The sequence below is a fragment of the Chelmon rostratus genome, chromosome 3 (genome assembly GCF_017976325.1).
Source record: "Chelmon rostratus isolate fCheRos1 chromosome 3, fCheRos1.pri, whole genome shotgun sequence".
NCBI classification, from domain to species: domain Eukaryota; kingdom Metazoa; phylum Chordata; class Actinopteri; order Chaetodontiformes; family Chaetodontidae; genus Chelmon; species Chelmon rostratus.
Genome location: NC_055660.1, coordinates 27826318 through 27845256, shown reverse-complemented (window position 1 = coordinate 27845256; position 18939 = coordinate 27826318). Strand labels below are relative to the sequence as shown.

Here is an 18939-nt window from a genome sequence, read left to right as displayed (position 1 = left end):
TATTCAGTATATTTAAAAAGGAAGTGAACACCAGGCTGAAAAGCTGGGATTTGCTGCACGCTCTACTTCAGTGTGGACGTAGTCTCTGTGGCATCACCCAGGTTCCCGAAGAGCCATTGTCATGCTCGCAGCTAATTCAAAAATGGACAAGATGTGGAGCGTGGGTGGAGCTGAGGCGGGCCGAACAAAGCCTTGTTGTTCCCGAAACCTTCCGGCTAGCTGTCACTCAAAGCAGCCATGCCCATGTTTAAGCATAACTTTAAAACTACAACGAGTGAGTTATATAAAAATACAGCTGGCGTAGAGTTGTCATAAACAGGGCTCACAATAGAGGCCAAAACAGTTTTTTGTCACAGGTTGTAAACATTCATTTTTGCTGTAAAGTCTTAATATGGGGGTCTATGGGGACACACTTTGGGACGCAGCCACAAGTGGCCATTCTAGGAGCTGCAGTTCTAACACTTAACACTTGCACATCAGCTTCATTTTTCAACCTGTGAGCATCACATCATCACTGATGGGTGTGGTCAAAGTTAGCTCTTCTACGCCTATAACCACACCCAACAGTGATGTCACAGTGTAGTCAGTGTAGTAACTAAAATAAAATCATCGCAGTGATGCAAAAAAAAAAAAAAGATCATCTTCCATTACTTTGTACAATCAGTGTTTCAGACAATGAGCAGGTGACACCATAGTAGCAAAGAGTAGTTTGATGGCTCAGTTTGATACTTTGCGCCTTGATGTTGCTCCTTACTTCTCTCCTGCACGAATAAAAGAGCTGTGAAACATAAATTCTGCTCGTCCGCTTCAAGCACATTTTGGACGGGAATTAACCATGATGCTAGCAACAGCGACAATCCAACAGAAGCGATATTTTTATTTGTGGCTCACTATGTGCGGAGGTTGGTGCAGCCCACAGAACATTCAGTGAAGAGGAAGAAGGAGGGGGGGGGGACAACAGAGGAGTGGGCTGCTGGCCGCGGCCGCCGGGATAGAGTCAGGGGATTAGAGGCTGTCCACAATTACTCCACAACTACTCCACCAACTCGAGTCGAGGCTTATACGTCACCCCGCTGGCTGTGAGAGGTTAGGGGCTTTATATGCTACGTGTGATTTGTGCATATGTGTCCCAGAATTTCAGAGAGAGATGCAGGGAGGGGGGCAGTGCAGAGCGAACTGTATATACAGTACACAGTGTCGTGGTTATCAGTTACTGGGCTTACACAGTGAATCCAATATACGAGTCAGGTGCAGTGTGAGTGGTAGGGAAATCAAGCAAATGGAGGAAGAGTTTAAAGGGATATAAATGGAAAAGACAGAAAAAATAAATGCATGAGGAGGAGAAAGAGTGATAGACACACACACACACATATACGCACAAACACAGTGAGGCGTCATGCCAAAAAAGCACTCTGCTTCATAAATACGGTCAAAACACTCACAACATCAATAGAGTTATCAACATCTAAGCACTGGCCATGGGAAGGGCTTCTTAGTCTGATGCTCTAGGCTGAAGGCAGGCTGAAACTGTGAGGCTAAAGCACTCAGCGTGTGCTCAGATGGAGCAGGAACAATGGCGGAACTGAACCGACACAAGTCCGAATCGTGTCTGTTCAGCCCTGCAGACTACACGAGGACTCTTTACATTCGTCATTAGAGAGACACGCAACTAGCATGACAACATGTGGGAAACAGGTGCAGTGGCAGCAAGGGAACCTTTCAAATCAAAGGGTTAACCATGACATGACGAGGAAGAGGTTCAGCCCAGCTCTGGCCCCTGTTCTTTATCTACACCTACTAGGACATGGACGATGAAACCATCTACCAGCGACTGCTGACTTGGAAAACTGCACCATACCTAAACAGGGAAACATGGAGCAATTATTACATTTTTTAAAATTTAGGTTCATCAAATGTCCAAATCTTTTGTTGCATTTGCCCTAAGCTGGCTTTACATGGCGGGTTTTGATAAAATCAGACAATAAAGAAAGACCTTATCTGGTCCTATAGTTTGTAGCAGATGCTCGTTGCTATGGAGGTGTGCATTTATTTATTTATTTTTTGTTTAGGGGAATAAGGGATTGGAATGGGGAAAAGCTTTTGGGTAGAAAAAAGGATCTTTTTTCTCCCAAAACCTCATGAAGTCTAGGTTCTTCATCGATCATTGCTCCCCTAAAGCAGCAGGTCTATGTGACTGCAGCAGTCAGCGTAGAAGTGGCTGTAACATCGTATCCTGGAAAGAATGACAGCTGGGAATCAAACCCCATCAAGCCAGGGAGGATTGACCAGATTGTTTGAGAAATTGCTGCCCTATAGATAGATACACACTTGCCATCTGCGCGCTTTATTTCTGCTAGCTTTATGACGTTAGGAGCGTTTTATAGCCTTTTGACGGCGGGGGGAGCAAGTGGAAAGTGTAAAAGTCGTCATGGATAACATCATGGCAGGCAAACAAGAAAACAAAGAAGATGTTTGCATTTGGTTAATCACCCATCTGTTGCCATTTTCTTTCCCTTCCCTTACGTCTTTCTCCTTTCATCACTTTCACACACCACACTCCAGCAGGACTAGTAAGACTTTTTAGGATCTCTTTTTACACATAACTTCATTTATTTCCAATAAATTACTAATGTTCCTGCTTTTATGAAGCGATTGACGGTGTTCCTGAGCAGATATGCCTATTCTTTTCCTTTCTCTCCTGCTCCTCTTCCTCCCCTTCCTCTTTCCATCATCCTGTCTCCATCTTCTTTCCATCATGCACTCCTCTTCTCAAGTGGTATTTATAGAGTGGCTCCGGATGCATCGGCTTCTCTCCTCCGCTGGTCTCTGGCCCACGCTTGTTTCCGTCTTGGCTCTCTTTGTTCATCCTTTGCTTTTTCACTTGTTCTCCTTCCTCCTCCTCCTCCTCCCTGTAGACAGCCGTTTGTCTATCCATCTCTTTCTGAGGTGGGAAGACTTCTAAGATTGTGTATATACACTCCTCACCTGTTCTTCCTGTTTCCTTTCATACCCCACTGTATCTTCTTCCTGTCTGTGTCTGCTCCCTTTCATTTACCTCTTCTGATCACGCCGCCTCCACCCCTGACTCCACCCTTCCTTTCCCCCTCACAGCGTGTGTCAACATGTCTGTCGTCTTCCAGGTCTCTAACACTCTCGCTGTGCTGTCATGGAGCGCTGAGACCATGCAGCATGCTTGTTTTCTTCTTTCAACTAAAAGCTACAAACCTCTGAAAAGTGCAAGCTTGCGTTGTTGCAGCCATTAGTGTCCACTGACTGCTCGCTAAACTCCGCCCCTGAACAGGGGTTCTCCAATCATAGCTCAGAAAGCTTAACTAGGCGCCACAGGTCTGTCAAGCACAGGATTTATTTACTCCGTGTGTGGAAATGATGTGTATGAGTCTCTAATAATAGCAATACTTGGTATCTCAACAGTTTGGAGGGTGTTCAAAATCCACCCTGGAACATCTTGTGTTACATGTTACGTTTGCCAGACTCGTTGGTTAGTCCTCATCCTCGAATACTGAATTGTAAAAGTGAAACGTACTGTTTGGAAATACAGATTTTAAAGCATAAATCTACTTTCTATAGTAACCATCCAAAGCATTCAAAGGCTTTGTTACACCTGATAACATTGCAATTACATTTTCATGTCATGTCTTTTTCATAGATTTGTAGCTGGTGAGGATGCTGACTTTTCTGCAGCTTTAGCCTGTATTTTAGCACGATATCATGTATGTGGCCACCGTGTGCATATCTGAGACCCATTAACGGTTCTCTTTCAGAAAAATCATTAAAAAGTCAGCTAGCAATGGACTTAGCTACAGCTGACAGAATCTGTTGGCAGCAGCCAACAAAATCCTAGACCCTCAGTTCAGAACGAGAAACCTTTTGTTCCTGTTCTTCACTGCTGGGCGAAATCAAAGATGCACTGTTTCAAAAATTGTGACCTGGCACTGGCTGCTACAGGCTAAACAACTATAGCCAAGGTGGCAGGGCTTAGTGAACGGCCCGTCAGCACTTCCTGCTGCCGTGTGCCAGGGGCCGCAACTTGCAGGCGGCTTCTTTTCATTGGATTTGTGTGTCTCCCAGTCTTCTGCAAGGCCTCACCAGGAATCAGCTGATGAGACAGAAATAGTACTGCCCTACACACACACCTACAGTACACACACACACACACACACACACTCCCCTCCCCATCCTTGGGCAATGTATTCATAGCGGTGCTAATTAACAACTCCACAACAGCGACTGGTGAAGAGAGTGGAGACACAAGAGGGAGAGATAAAGAGAAGAAGACAGAGGAAGGCAGGAGGAGGGAGGGAGTCCTCGGACATGCTGGGCTGAATATGCGAGGCCCCAGGCGAAGGCAGGCCCATAGATGCGTATATGTGGGTTTTCTGTCTGTGTCATCCTTTATGTTTGCCTGTGTGTGTTTGAGTGGATGTAGCTGTGTGCATGTGTGCTCATTTGCACACTTGTTTTGACAGGGCCAAAGCTGGGCTAACCCACATCTGGCTCTCTGGCTGTCCCTGCTGGCCCGTGGTGCTGACCTAGAGAGAGGAGGCAGCCACAGTTCAGCCGGTTCACACCACTCGGACCCCCCCGGTCACTGCCTGCCTGGGCCAAATGCTAACGGTGTCACATAGTAACACATTACAGTAGTGTGAATAGGTTACTTTTTCAGTAATGAGTAGCTAGTGTGCTGTAATGGACATCATGTTTTAAATGTTTAGTAGAAACGCTGGCCCTGGTGCTGCAGGTGATGAGAACACCTTTTTTAGCATTTAGCTTTTTTTTTTTTTGCGTGTCTTCTTAGCGATCTAGCTCGCAACTGGAGCATCCACAAATCACGTGAAGCTAGCTTAGCAGTTAGCTTCAGTAAGAGGCTGCTAGCTAGTGCAGACTGGCTGCTAATTCGGCCACACTGTCTTGTTTTGTATGTTATGATGTGCTAAATACAGATGATGCGAATCAAGGGTGTCAAGAATTTAGCATCTTTTAGAGGAAAGGTATTATAATTGAAAGTAAGGAGTAATGTAACTAGTTACTGCTAATGTTGAGTAGTTAAGGAATGTATTGGTGTTTTTAATGAACATTAGAAGCCATTTGACTTGTCAGGTGTGATCAAAGCTGCATTAACTCATTCTTGGTGACAGCAGTACAGTTTCATATTTACACATCCAGCAGACATGGAGGAACATCAGCATTGATTGGAGTTCTGGTGTTTCGGTCCACTTATGTACTGTAAGTCTAACATTCACTCTCCTTTTAGCTCTGTTTTAGTCTCCACCAATTCCTGAGAGAAATATCTGTCTCTTCAGCTGATAAATGCTCCAGTGTGTTCATCAGCTATTCACCAGTGATGTCTATGTGGTGTTTGGTGCTGAGCAGGTGGCCTACATAGGGCTGATCAGAAAACAGCTGGCTGAGAAGTTAAGGACAGCTGAGTTGTGGACTCTGAACCCAATACAGTGAGCTAAAAGAGGCTTAAAGGGTTGGCATATACAATGTGGGCTTGTCACTATGAGCTACCCCGTTCACATTACACACAGTCATTTGATACAAAAACAATTGATTAGTGTTTTAAAAGCATTAGCAGCAGCTTTTGCATGGTAACTCCAACAATCTGTCGCTGACGATGGGATGAAGAAAGAGTCTGTCTGCTCCGCTTGTTCTTCTCCACCTGTGATCGCAGGCGTGGCGGCTGACTCCTGGGGAGGCAGCAGGCTCAGGCCAGTAATCCATGAACACACAGTAGAGTGAGCACATCCGTTCCTGGGAGGCCGCATTTTCCTGTGTCTTCACACAGTGATTACGTTTTCATCCATACGGTTGGGGTCACTCATGTATCTCCTTCTGACTCAGGGTTAAGATTAACACAGAGGCAGTGTTCATGCTGTGCACTGAGGTAGAAATTACGATGTGTATGGGAACTGTGTGCAGCATGGACCTGGATCGTCACATTGCCTGTGTGGATTTTAGATTGATGATTGAGCTTCACATGTAGCAATAAAATCTATAATTTGTATGGGCCTTTACACAGTCAATTGCTTTTCAGTTGAGGGCAAAATTCACTGTCGCTGAATATTGTGTCAGTGTGCCACTTCCTCTTTGTGGGAGCATGCTCCTGTCACACAGTCACTGTGCAGCTCTGTGAGTGGAGCTGTAGCATTTATCTGAAATAAGAAGGACAGATGCACATGAAATCATTCTAAATTAAAGCTGAATTAATCCATACTTTTATATCACACCTCATAGTGATTTGTCCACAGAGAATTGTGACCAACTTGTGCTGCCTGCAGGTGAGCAGCAGGTCGATTAACGCAGACATCATGTAAGTATCTTAACATAAAGGTATATGAGAAAATAACAATAATGATGATAAAGAGATGTTTTTGTGCTTTATCATTTCCTGGGGATGGAAAATTGTCCGGACCTGAATTTTCCGCAGCTAAATCTCGAGGTTTTCGGTCAAAGCTGAGACTCTTGTCACTGCTGCGGAGCTCCTTTGTGATTCAAACGGAGAACACAGATGTATCTCCTATTAAAAAGTCGCCTCGTGCAGCTTTAGCAGTGCATGTCTGCTGAATGCGTGGAAGAGGTAGAAAAGACTCTGCTCTAAGAACAGGAACAGCTGGTGCACTGACACCCACTGACACCCAGCATTTGACGCCACCGCGTTACCATGACAACCGGCTGTGCACCCTCTGTTTCTGACAGCTGTTCCCATGGTGCCTGGGCTTGGCTCAGCCCCTGGACTCCCATTGGCAGGATAGATAGCTTCTCAGGGTCAGAGGACACGCTTATGACGTTGCTGCTGTGGCAGTGTCATGTTGTTTTTCCATTTGAATTACGTACGGGTCAGTTTAGCAGAGGTTTGTGTCAACTCCAGTGTCCATTCATCATTATTTATGACTATTAGCACAATCAAACATGCATGTGCAATTCAAATTCATACATCCTGTGAGCATCTGAATGTGCAAACTCTTTCCACTTGAAACGTTTGTCTCTGTCTGTCTGGAGGACTACAGTTACAGGATTCCACTGGATGCTTTATCAAAGTATCTTGTTCAAAGCATCGCCCAGTCTTCCTCAGTCAGGCACAGCCAAACTGATGACATACAAAGAGACCAGAGTGGGAGTAATGGTATAAAACATAGATGTCACAGAGATGATCTTCATTATGTTCACTTATTTGAGTGAACTTTAAAGTGCCCTAGCTCTGCATTATAGATGGCACAGATACTTTGATGTTGAGCCCCTAGGTTATTACTGCTAGCTATGAAGTCATCTTAAAGCCTTACAAAACTTCAGCATTTGGACATATACATAACCTACCAAATATTAGGGAAAATGCATTTAAGACTTGATAATATTCATAATTTCAGCCTAAAGGTTCCTGTGTTACACGATATTTCGTTTTCTAACTTTAACAGCATTTTTATATTCCTCACGCTAACATTTCATTCAACATTCCACGTCACAAAATCACTGTCCCCGTTCCAGCCAACTCCTGTGTCAGCTGATTGGCCGAATGTGTCCCAGTCCGCCGGTCACCTCCCTGTTCCAGCTCTGTGTGGTGGCAGTCTGCTGTCTCTGCTCGAGCACGAGCCAGAGACAGCGTAGAGAGGCTCAAGAGAAGAGGGACGTGCGAGTGGCTTCAGTCAGCTCCTCTCCTGGAAGTTTCTATTTGGCAACGTCTGAAATATTTTTTCAGGGAGACAGTATACTTTGTGGGAATCGCGTAACTCTTTGTTTAGACTGCTTGTTTTTTCTGTAAACCTTCTTCCAACTCACACGTATTCTGTGAAGACACAGCATCGACCCTGGACTGTGGATGGGTCATGGTGGAGGACTGTTATCTGTTTGATTTTTTCTACCACAAAAAGCTGCTGACAACAGGTCAGGTGTTATGTTCTCTACCTGTTTCCTCCTCAGCAGCTGAGCACTACAAACAGGAGGACATGGCTGCTTTCAATAGACCCAGGTGATCTAGTTTGGCATCAGTGTTGATTGACTGTTTTCTGAACTGTTAGCATTTGAATGTCACGTTGGGATCTCGGAACGTGTGATAGGCAATTGTTTGAAAGTGAATCAACTGATCTTATATTTTAGGAATATGGATAATTTTCTCAGTCTGAACCTCTAATCAGTGAGCAGGAGGCGTTCAGTGTCCTGCTTCTACTTCCACACAACTTTTTCTCAGGGGTTAACAGATTTACTGTGAATTTCTCATTTTTACCTCAGCGAATGTGCAAGAGTGTGAAAGTGCTTTGCATTGTCTCAATGCATTTCTTTTGACAAAGAACTCACAGACACGACTGTAAAGTCAGTGTGCTGCCAGAGACTTAACTAAAGTTTGTCTGCTTCCACAAATAGGCAAATTGGCTGCAAACTGTGAATGAAGCCATCTCCTTCCTCTCTATCTCCCTCACTCAGCGAGGTAATTAAAGTGCCTGTCTGGGTCCCCTATATGAGAGCCATGGTATGCTAATGCAGTATTCCTTTGACAGTTCTGTTGAGACAACATTTCGTGTGCTTTCACATGGTCTGATTTGCAATTCACACTTGGGTCATTTCCATCATAGGCATCCTGGGAAGCAGGGAGTGGAAGGGCTGTGAGCCACAGAGAGCAAAACTGAGTTTCATTTAATTGCATCTATGATTTTTTTTGAAAGGCACCTTTCAAGTGGAGCTCTAATCGCTAGTTATTTTGCTGGAACTGAAATGTTGTTCCCAAACATGCAACATCGCTATTGTTCCTGTTGTATTTATTTATTTTGGAAATTATTCAGTTATTCAGAAATTCTCCTGTTTTTGTTTTTATGAATGAAAGGATATTTAGACAGGAAGATCTGTCTGAACAGTGCTGAATGGTAAAGTTTGTCAACCACAAAAATGAATGAATGCAAGCTGTACCACTAATGGCCACTCTTCATCTTTTCTCTCTCCTCAGAACACTGCACCAGCAGTTTGAGAGCTACAAACAGGAGGTGCGTCGCATCGGGGCAGAGACGCGGCGCCAACAGACCCAGCTGAAGGATGATGCGCCCACCTGCGGGATCTGCCGCAAGACTAAGTTTGCCGACGGCTGCGGCCACCTCTGCTCCTACTGCCAGACCAAATTCTGCGCTCGCTGTGGGGGCCGGGTCTCTCTGCGCTCCAACAATGTGAGGAACCTGAGCTCTCACCTCCCCCGTTCCCCTCCTCCCTCTCACCTCCCCTGTTCCCCTCCTCCCTCTCACACTCACCTCATCCCTGCCGTAGCTGATGTTCAGTTGGGCGTTCTGCTTCTGTGTTTGTTGCCGTCTGCTTTGTCGCTTCCTGGTCACATTTTGGTTGGACCAAAGTGTATTGGAAGAATGGCTTTGCCCCAGTCATGGACCCTTCAAAGCTCATTTCAAGTCCGAGGCTGCAGTGTTGTGGAATGGTTAGAAATCAAAGCACTTTAGCTCACTTGGATGTGAAAGCACACCAGTAACAGCATCTGTGTTGTCCTGTGTCTCCTGTGACTTGACTGCAGATCATGAAGAAAGCATGTCCGACAATGACCTTCTCAGGAAACATGCCTAAACAAGACCAGAACCAGTGAGAACAAGAGCGGAAAAGAGGCTAACACGATTCAGAAAGGGTTTTTAAAGGAATACTGAGAACCTTACCCTCGTCTCACCATCCTGTAAGCAGTGAGGAAGGGCAGCAGCTTGTAGTTAGCTTGCACTGAATTTGAAACAGTCACAATGGATTCCAATGGCAATCCAGTTTATGTATACAGATAATGTTTACAGTGTTAACACGCTTATTATTTTAACATGCTAGCATGCTATAATTTAATTAGCACCAAACACAAATTACAGCCACAGCTGGTGATAAGGTCATTTGTATTTTGATTTCTGATCAGCCCATGGTGAACGTGGATGTCCAAAATTCATCCATTTTGCTGATATTGACATATCTCAGTTTAAGTCAAATTTTTGACCTGCTGGCACGAGATCAAAAGTCAGAGGATCAAATTAAATTAAGCAGGCTTCCTTCTCTGCAGAAAATATGATGGCTAAGCAGAAAACAAGCTAATAAAAAAAATCCCTTAAAGCTACAGTCCACTGAAAAAACTGAGCGACAGGCTGTGGAGGCACTGGTATAAAACACCGTATCACCAAATTCTAACCATGAATGTGATCCATGTCGGATCCATGTGACATCCATCCACAAACCCAACATGCCTGCACTATTTTAAGACCCGGCTCTCTTCCATTCAAGCACTCTCTCGGCTCTCCTCCAGCCCAAGAGCGAGGACCTCCTCCTGGGTATCTTACCTGACTATGGGCCCTCCACCCTTGGCCTGCTGGTCCTCAATCTGTTCAGGATCCGCACAGCCCAGCTGGCCCTGAACTCACACTGGCATCACACATACGCAGAACTCAAAGGCCAGTGAGAATAGGGGATAAAGATAGCATCCCTATTGGTAAATCCTTTAAAATTACTTTCACAGCAGACAGGCGTTTACATGGAAATAAAGCGATGAGACGAGCATGATGGAAATGCAATCTATAAATAAAACAAATGAAGCAAAGGATTTATATCAAGGTAAACTGTGCTCAAAATAAAACGATATGGCGTTTTTTTGATTATTGAATATTTTAATATGGGATTTCCTTGAGATGATACTTCGCACCATTTAAGTGAAATTTCAGTCAGTTGACATAATTTTAAGGAGATCCATTGCAGATAATTGTTTCAATGTACCCTTTTATTGGATTTTTTCTTCATGTGTTTATGCTAGCGCATGTTTTTGCTTCTGTGAGTCTGCACAAGAGTCACTTTAACATAATGAATCGATGAACCAAAGAGTATGTTTGTGTCTTGTCAAGTTAACTGGGATTAGAAAACATCAGATACAGAGTACCTGGTTCCTCTACATTACATAATTCCACCGTTACTCACTTAACACATGGGGACATAACTGAATAGAGAAATTCTTTTCTCACATTACATTCTAAGATCATTTTTGAAACATATGGTACGTTTAGTGTGAGCACCTATCCCAACATTTCCAGGATTTCTGATAATGCAACAACGTTCCACATAAGATTTGTTGCATCACTTCACCAAAACAGACCTGAGTTTCTATTCTCACTGAGTAATTCATAATTCCTTACAAGGGATGACAGAACGCAACGTGTAAACTATCTGCTATTTCCTGTCTGTGTGTATACGTTTGTGAAAGGTTGTGTGTGTGTGTATGATGTTTGGGGGGTGTGTGTCGGAAGTGACGCTCCTTGGCAATGATTGCCTCAGTACTGGGTTGTCCGTGCTCGCCAGGGTTAGGAAAGTGCGAGCTTTGATTTATTATATACAAACCTTCTCCTGCTTACAGTGTGCTCATTTATCCCACAGCAGCAGCACACAGTAGTTGTGTGCTGCTAGTGTAGTTAGCAGGATGTACAACAGCTTCATTAGATGCATCCATACTGTATGAACAGGCTTCAGCGCACACAGCTGGTAAAGAGGACAGACATAAATACAAAAGCTTTTACTGTAGAACATTAGAATACCTTGTTGTTGTTTTTACTTTAAAGGGTAAAGGTCATCCAAATGACATTACAAAACAACATATTTTCACAGAAAGTACAAAATGCCATTTTGAAAATGAATCTCAAAATCTTGTATCAAAATATTAACACAAGATAATGGTTACTTTGAAATGATTTCTAGATTATCCTACTATCATTTCACAACCTGACTGATGCTTATTTGAACCTAACAGACTGAACTTCAATGAAAGCCTTTTGAAAGCAAATCAATTTTGAAATACACAATAATTTCAATTATCAGATGCCACCAATCACTATAGACATAGCACCATAGGGGCTGTGTGAAACTGCAAAACTATTGGCTAGAAATATTAGGCTATAAACTCTTTTTTTGTTGTCAAGCTTACTGTAATAATTCATCTACTCCCGATGTCAGCTGTGTAGTGCTCCCTGTGGCCTGCAGAAGGCATCACAGCAACATGCTGCGCAAACGCCATCCAAACACTGATTAGGCCTCAAAGCTTCAGCCCTGCCTCACGTTCTAATGGACATGCTGTATTATTAAAGAGGGATTAGCAATAATAGATTTATTAATTCGGTATCTACATTTATTTACAGCATTCATTTGGCTGTTTATATAAAAAAAATATGTAAAAAACGTCTTTGAAATAATTATCCTAAGGTCAAAGCATGGATGGTCAGATATCATAACTTAATGCTAATTTTTCCGTGCGTGTATAGACAGAGGGTTAGTAAAGGTAAGGGTTGTGGAAGAATGTGCTCCATGTTGCTTTTGGTGTCCCGGTTTCCTCTTTGTGCTGAGGAACTGTGACACATCCTGATGTTGTCACAGGTCATGAGTCACACCAAGGTCATGCCAAGCTGGGTCCTGCATGTCGCTGCCGCCAACATGTCAGTGGTCACATGCCGTACATTCACATAGTCCTGTCCCCACCGCCTCGCTCTCTGTCGCTGAATATGAACTATCTGTATCAATTCTGCACAATGTAATTAACAAATGTTTGCACCACATCCTCTTTCCCTTTCCTGCTTTGTTTTTTCTCGTCTTTTCCCACAATCTGTCCAATATCCCACAAATTCATCCTCTCTGCCTCTCTATTTTTTTGTATCTTTTCTGTTCTTTCTTTTCTTTCTCTCCTTTCCTTGCTCCACTTCCACCCTCACTTTTCTCACTGCTACCTGGACTGCATGCCACAAAGGAGGACAAAGTGGTTAGCATCTTTTTTGTGTTCTCTCTGTGCTGTGAATGTGATGTCTGTGCCACCCGAAGGTAAAGACGCTGGCTGTGTTCAAATCTGCAGCTGAGATTTCTCTTGTCAGCATGTTGACGTCTACCCTGGGAAGGTGATGTAAAATATTTCTAAGTTTAGTTTCTTCCATGTTGGCCAGAGCTCTAATTTCTCAGCTAAAAGAAAACGGGTTGAAAAACCAACAACTGCAGATGCAAGAGAGTGAGCTATCGGATTGGAACGGAGCCAGTGTGTGTACAAATCCATTTATGGATTACTGACTTAACTGAGCAGAGGGAGTCCCTGATAGTTTTTTGTTAACTTTGATTTCTCTGAGCGTTTACTGTACTGTGTGGGGTGGAGCCACCTGGAGCTATTGTGTCCTCAGAAGATTTCCTCTCCAGTATAAACCCTGACTAACTGTGTCCATTGTCTGTCTCCTCCTCTTGCAAAGTGTCTCATAGTGAAGGACAGGGTAAGGCTTGCTGGGTGATGGATTTTGCTGCATGGGTCACTACTATTGTCTCCCCTTCACACTCGGGTCTGTTCTCATTCACAGTATCAGAACGGGAATTCAGCCTCACGATGAGCTTGGGCCTCACATGTCATTGTGGTTAAGCGGTCCCAGGGCAGCTGGCTGTGATCCTGCATTAGTACTCTAATTCTGGGAATGAACGCAGACCCTGAAAATCTACTGGCGGCCAGAGCGAGCATGAACCATAATATAGGCTGTCGGCAGGGGCGTCTGACCCTTCTGACCCATCCTGACCCCTCTTCCTATGGCTGAAGGCATGGCTGTGCTGAAAGGGGGCAAATGGATCCTGGAATAAATCCTTGACAAAAATGGGGATGGGAGATTGGGATTTCAGCTGGCATGCACCAAAGAAAGCACTCTACCCTGCTGACCATTTATCTGAATGCACAACGAATGCACACTCATGCCTGTGCATGCTTTCCCTGCCTGTGTGTTTGAGACCAGACCAGCCTTGCCATGGGGAGACGGGAGGGGCCCAGGTATATGTTCCACTTTGTCAATTACCACTTTCCCGTAATGCTTGGTCACTGCAACATGTCGCCAAAGTGTTGTTACTGCTGCGCCCCGTCACAGTCACTAATGGTGAAGTGAATTTTAGTTTGGGATGTTGCTGAGTCCTTGAAGAGCCAGAAAGATGATTCGTCGTTTGGCTGTGCTTATGCCTCCAGGTAAAACAGCCAATAAGTCAGTGTAGACTTATACTCCCTTGGGTGCTGCTGATGATATACACCTGACACATACACAATGACACAGTCTTAACTAAGATATGACAAACAGATTGAAGTGATTGCCCAGTCGTAGCTTAGCAACTGTAACTAGGCATGGCAGGCCGTGTGAAGCTTTGGGTTTCTCCACATGTTGAAGGTGTGCACATGGGCCTTTAACAGGAGTGACACTCTGCAGATGGAGAAGGAAAAACTTTGACTGTTTCTTTTAGAATATATCTATTAAACCTGAGCAACACGTTTCACTTTTTACTGAGTGGGAAAAGAAAGAAAGGCTGGATGAGAGACTGTGTTGAGTTACAGAAGCTGTTGGAGCAGCAGCTTGCATGATGACAACTGATTAAACACAGTTTATCTGCTCCAAGTTGCAATCAACTAACTAGCTTACTACCACCTACAGTAGCAACCAAGCGTTACTTCAAGGCAAATAATTAGCATATCATTATCTGACTGCATGTTATTGTTCATTAGCAGCATATCAACACAAAAATAAGTATTTTGAGTATTGAATCATCCACTGTTACTGTGTATGTGCTATGTGCTTCCAAAACAGGGCATATCTCTCTTTTTTTTGGCCTTAATATGAGTAATTTGCAACAAAATAGGCTGACTTAATGTAGTTAGTTAACGTTTCTTATAATTGAAGTTAATGAATGGAGTCATGTTAATTGTCAGTGTTGGGAACAAAGGTCGCTCATTGGGCTGCTCTGTAAACAGAACACATCATTAAATGCTAACAGTTTTAAGTTTAAATCAGTTTCAGTATGTGACAGAAAGGCTAGCTCTGGAGTGTGTGAAGAAGCTTGTGTGTATTTCAGAGTCCTCTCTGTCAGGCCGCCCTGCTATTGCTGGCGCTATAGCTTGTTAATGGCAGTGTGTTTGTTTATGTGTGTTTAATGTCAGCTCCAGATGGCTTCCAGAGACTGAACAAACCGCTGACAATCTGTCTCCTTTGTAGAGGAGTACTGCCTCCCAGTGGAGAGCAGGCAGGCGCTAGCACGCACACACGCACACACACGCACACACACACACACACACACACATACACAAAGTCATGTTTCCATCACTATTGGGACATTACATTGACTTGGATTAATTTTCCCAGAGACTAATCATAACCTTACACTAACTTAACTTACACCCAATCTTACCCTTACTTTAGCCCAAGTCTTCACCCTTAATTTTAATAATTTACATTATAGGAGTGTTTTGTCCCCATAAGGAAGGCAAGTCCCCACAATGTGATTAATGTACACACACACACACACACACACACACACACTTATGGTATAAATCGATTCCTGGTGTTGATAAACCTGGTGTGAGCAACCACAAGACCCTGATTTCATGCCAAAAATCTGGGGAGAGGAGATGCTTTGACTCTGCTGGCGGTGCTTACACTGAAACCTTGATTCACTGTAAAAATATCTAGTATTTGAAAAAATGATTTAAAAATCAGTATCACTTCAGATCACATATTAAACCCCTGAACCCCTTTTATAGTTTTCACAGTGTGACAAAAATACAGTATACATACATACAGTACTGTATATTAATATTTTTCATACAGGCACATTTAACACATTTCTTTTGAGTGTTCAGTTGTCTGGTTGCAGCCGTATAGCCAGTGTTTGGTACCTTGTGTGGTGTGAATTTGGTTATGGCCTACCAGCTGCCACTGACACACATGCTCAGATTCACACTGATACAGCCACAGAGAGTCTCGCTCGCTCTCTGCATCGAGCTGACGCTGCAAATTTTACCGGAAGGGAGGATGCACTGCATAATCTCAATCATGTTTCTCAGTACTAGAAGGCTAACCCGCTGCTTTCTCCTCCTCCTCACACTCCGCTCCTCTCTCCTCATCCACCACTGTATCTCTGTAGTAGCCTCTGGAACGCTCTTTCTTCCCTTCTTCTGTCACTCTGAAGCGTCTCCATTTAACTCTCGTCCCCCTCTTTCACTGTCTGTCTCTATGTCTGTCTTCTCTCTCTGCCTTTACATCCACCCCCACACCACCATGCAGCTGCACACATTTTCCTGGGCTAGAAGAATATGTGCTTATGAGGCTGACAGACATTACAAGCCTGGTTTTGGAGCTGACAATATCACTTCACAGTAATAGGACCTCCTTGACTGGTTCTGGCAAAAGCCAATAACAACAGCTCTCGTTGTTATCACTCTCACTGAAAGTGAAATGTGAAATCTCACAATTAGAAGCCCATGAGTTTTTTGGACATATGTGTGCTAAAAGATAATTACATGAATAGGCTATTCACCGCCTGAAATGGCCTGTGTTGCATTCATGCATTGTCACGTAAAACAGTAAACCCAAGCATTGAGCAGGATGTAGCCCAGCACGGACAGCATCTCCTTGATTTTTATTTATTTACTTTGTATTTTTACAAAAGGTACTTCAAAGCACTGTGTCAATCAGGCGAAGCCAGTCAGCGTGACTGAACCTGACCCAAACCAGAACCTGGCTCGACTCATCAGAGACCAGTTGGTCCTGTTGGGCTCTGCTATCCACCCTTTTACTTCTTATCAGTAAAAATAACATTGCAATGAGTAAGGTAGTTGCTGAGACCTGGGAAAGCTGCAGCAGCACTGAACAGAAACCTGATGAAGCAAAAAAGCACCTGGTTAGCTTAATTTACAGGAGGTCTTGATGTGACCATTATGCAAGCTGCTGTTCTCCTGGCTTCTGTGTTTCAACACAGCGTCTCATCCAGCCATTCTTTCATTTGTCTCTGAAAAGCTGCTCAGGTTTAAAATCCATATTCTAAATAAATGGCCAACTGTGAGAGCACTTTCCATTTGAGGTTAAAACTTTCGCAATTTTAAGTTAAATACTTTGTTAGCATACAAAAAAACCTGTTCTCATGAATTTACTAGTGCACCAGTGTGTAAAATGATGTCATGGGAACTTGGGATTCAGACAAGTGATGTCGTCCAGCTCACATCTGGAAGTACATTATTTGTGTTGTTTTGAAGGGCCGTTGTACGTGGCGTACGGAAGGTATTTTATTGTTTAATTTGGAGGACTTGTTGGGTAATATAGAGCATTAAGAGCAGTGAGAGTCTTCTCTGATCAGAAATGTAAAACCTGTGTGGATTTACAGTCTCAACAGCTCTGCTTTGCTTTCAGTCTTCCTCACCACTGAATGCATTTGGCCCGCTTGCAGGGCTGATCTACTACCTTATTAGAGGAAATGGAGCATTATGTCTTTTGCGGTCGTCTTTCTTACCACCATTCAGGATTTACCATTCCCTGAACGATGGCAGTTTACACCCAGCGCTGCCTCATATGTCATTCTGTCGAGGTGTGTGTGTATGTGTGTGTTTTTGTTGATGGCAGGGTCACTGCACACGCTCACTGAAAGCCAACCACACCCTCACCACTGCCCGCCACCCCCAAGGCTCCCATCTATTCTGCCCATTTAAGGAAAAGCTGATGTTCACACAATTCTGGCCTAAATGAATGCTGTTCTCGCCGGGAGCTGCTGTTGAATGCTGCTGCTGTTGGCAGAGCGGCGGCAGCGACGCACGTCTTCACCATTTTGTCAGCAGATAGAGAGAGCGGCGCTGGGGGCGGAAGATAAAGGGAAGGGGGTCTGGTAGAGAGAAGTATGAGTGACGGGTGTGTGGTGTCTTCATTTGTCAAGTCAGCCAGGTGTGTCAGCTGAGCTGGAGGGTGAGGAGAGATGAAACGAAATAAAAAAGGAAATGAAAAAAGGAGAGTGAAGGACAGGAAGGAAAGGATGAAAGTAAAAAAGGGAAAGAGAAGAAAATAAAGGCCATGGAAAGGAAAACAGGATGGGAGGAAAGGAAAAGAAATAGACAAAGGAGAGGAAAGGAAAGGAAGGAAGAAAGCAGATGAGAGGAAAGATAAGAAAATGAAGTAAATGGAAAGAAAATGGGTGGAGAGAAAAGGAAAGCAGTGGAGGAGTGGAAGGGAAGCAAAATAGAGGAGGGACAAAAGAAGAGGAGAGGAAAGGAAATGAAAGCAGAATAGAGATAAAAGGAGATAAAATGAAAGGGAATGAAAATACAGGAAATAAATGACAAGGAAAGGAAAGAAGTGAAAAGGAAATAAGTAGCGTAAAGGAAAGGGAAGGAGAGGAAATCCATGTTCAGGCTCGTATCAGATAGCAAATGTTCTGGTAACTCAAGGCAGTCTAAATGGCATTTGTTTTTTTCTGCTGTCATTGTCCTTCAGTACTGACACGCACACACACACACACAGACTGTTTCTCTCTTCCTCAGTTTCACAGGCACACACACACTTTCCATCACTTTTGGGGACACGACATGGGCTTACATTCATTTCCTGTAGACTTAACTACTTTATGGGGTTTGCTGTTTTATCCCCATAAGGAAGGAGAGTCCCCACAATGTAACTGTGTAAACAGATTTATGTCCCCACAACATGAGTAATACAAGTCCACACACAGACACACACACACACACACACACACACACACACACACACACGCACGCACACACACACACACACGCATGCACACACACATTCACACAACACACCGCTTTGTCCCCTTTTCTCTCACTAGCTCTTCTCTGTGGTTTGGTTACCATGGAGAAGCACATTTTTAGGCAGAAGGAGGTTGACATTATTACATGAGAGAGATGGCACTGCTTATTCTCTACACACATATCTCGCCCACAGGCGCTCACCCACGCCACACTCTTCTAGGCAAGAAGGTTTCAGAAATGTCCCACATATACATACTGCACACATATGTGCACACACACCGTCACATTCTCACAGCACACTGTGCTCGACAGAGGCAGCAAGATGAACTCGAATGGACACGGGGGGGGATCTGATTGGTCGGCTTAGCTGAGGGTTTGACATCATGCTCTGGCTGGTCCGGCGG

The 18939-nt window shown here is 43.9% G+C and overlaps 1 protein-coding gene across 1 annotated transcript in view; it reads left to right on the top strand.

The window, feature by feature from the left end:
• The window catches only part of rims1b (regulating synaptic membrane exocytosis 1b), a 65934-nt gene that overhangs the window by 10039 nt on the left and 36956 nt on the right, over nt 1–18939 (top strand). The window contains exons 2-4 of the mRNA XM_041966740.1: nt 8957–9170; nt 12752–12763; nt 13236–13256. Coding sequence (XP_041822674.1) covers nt 8957–9170; nt 12752–12763; nt 13236–13256 — 247 coding nt within the window. The remainder of the gene's footprint in view (nt 1–8956; nt 9171–12751; nt 12764–13235; nt 13257–18939) is intronic.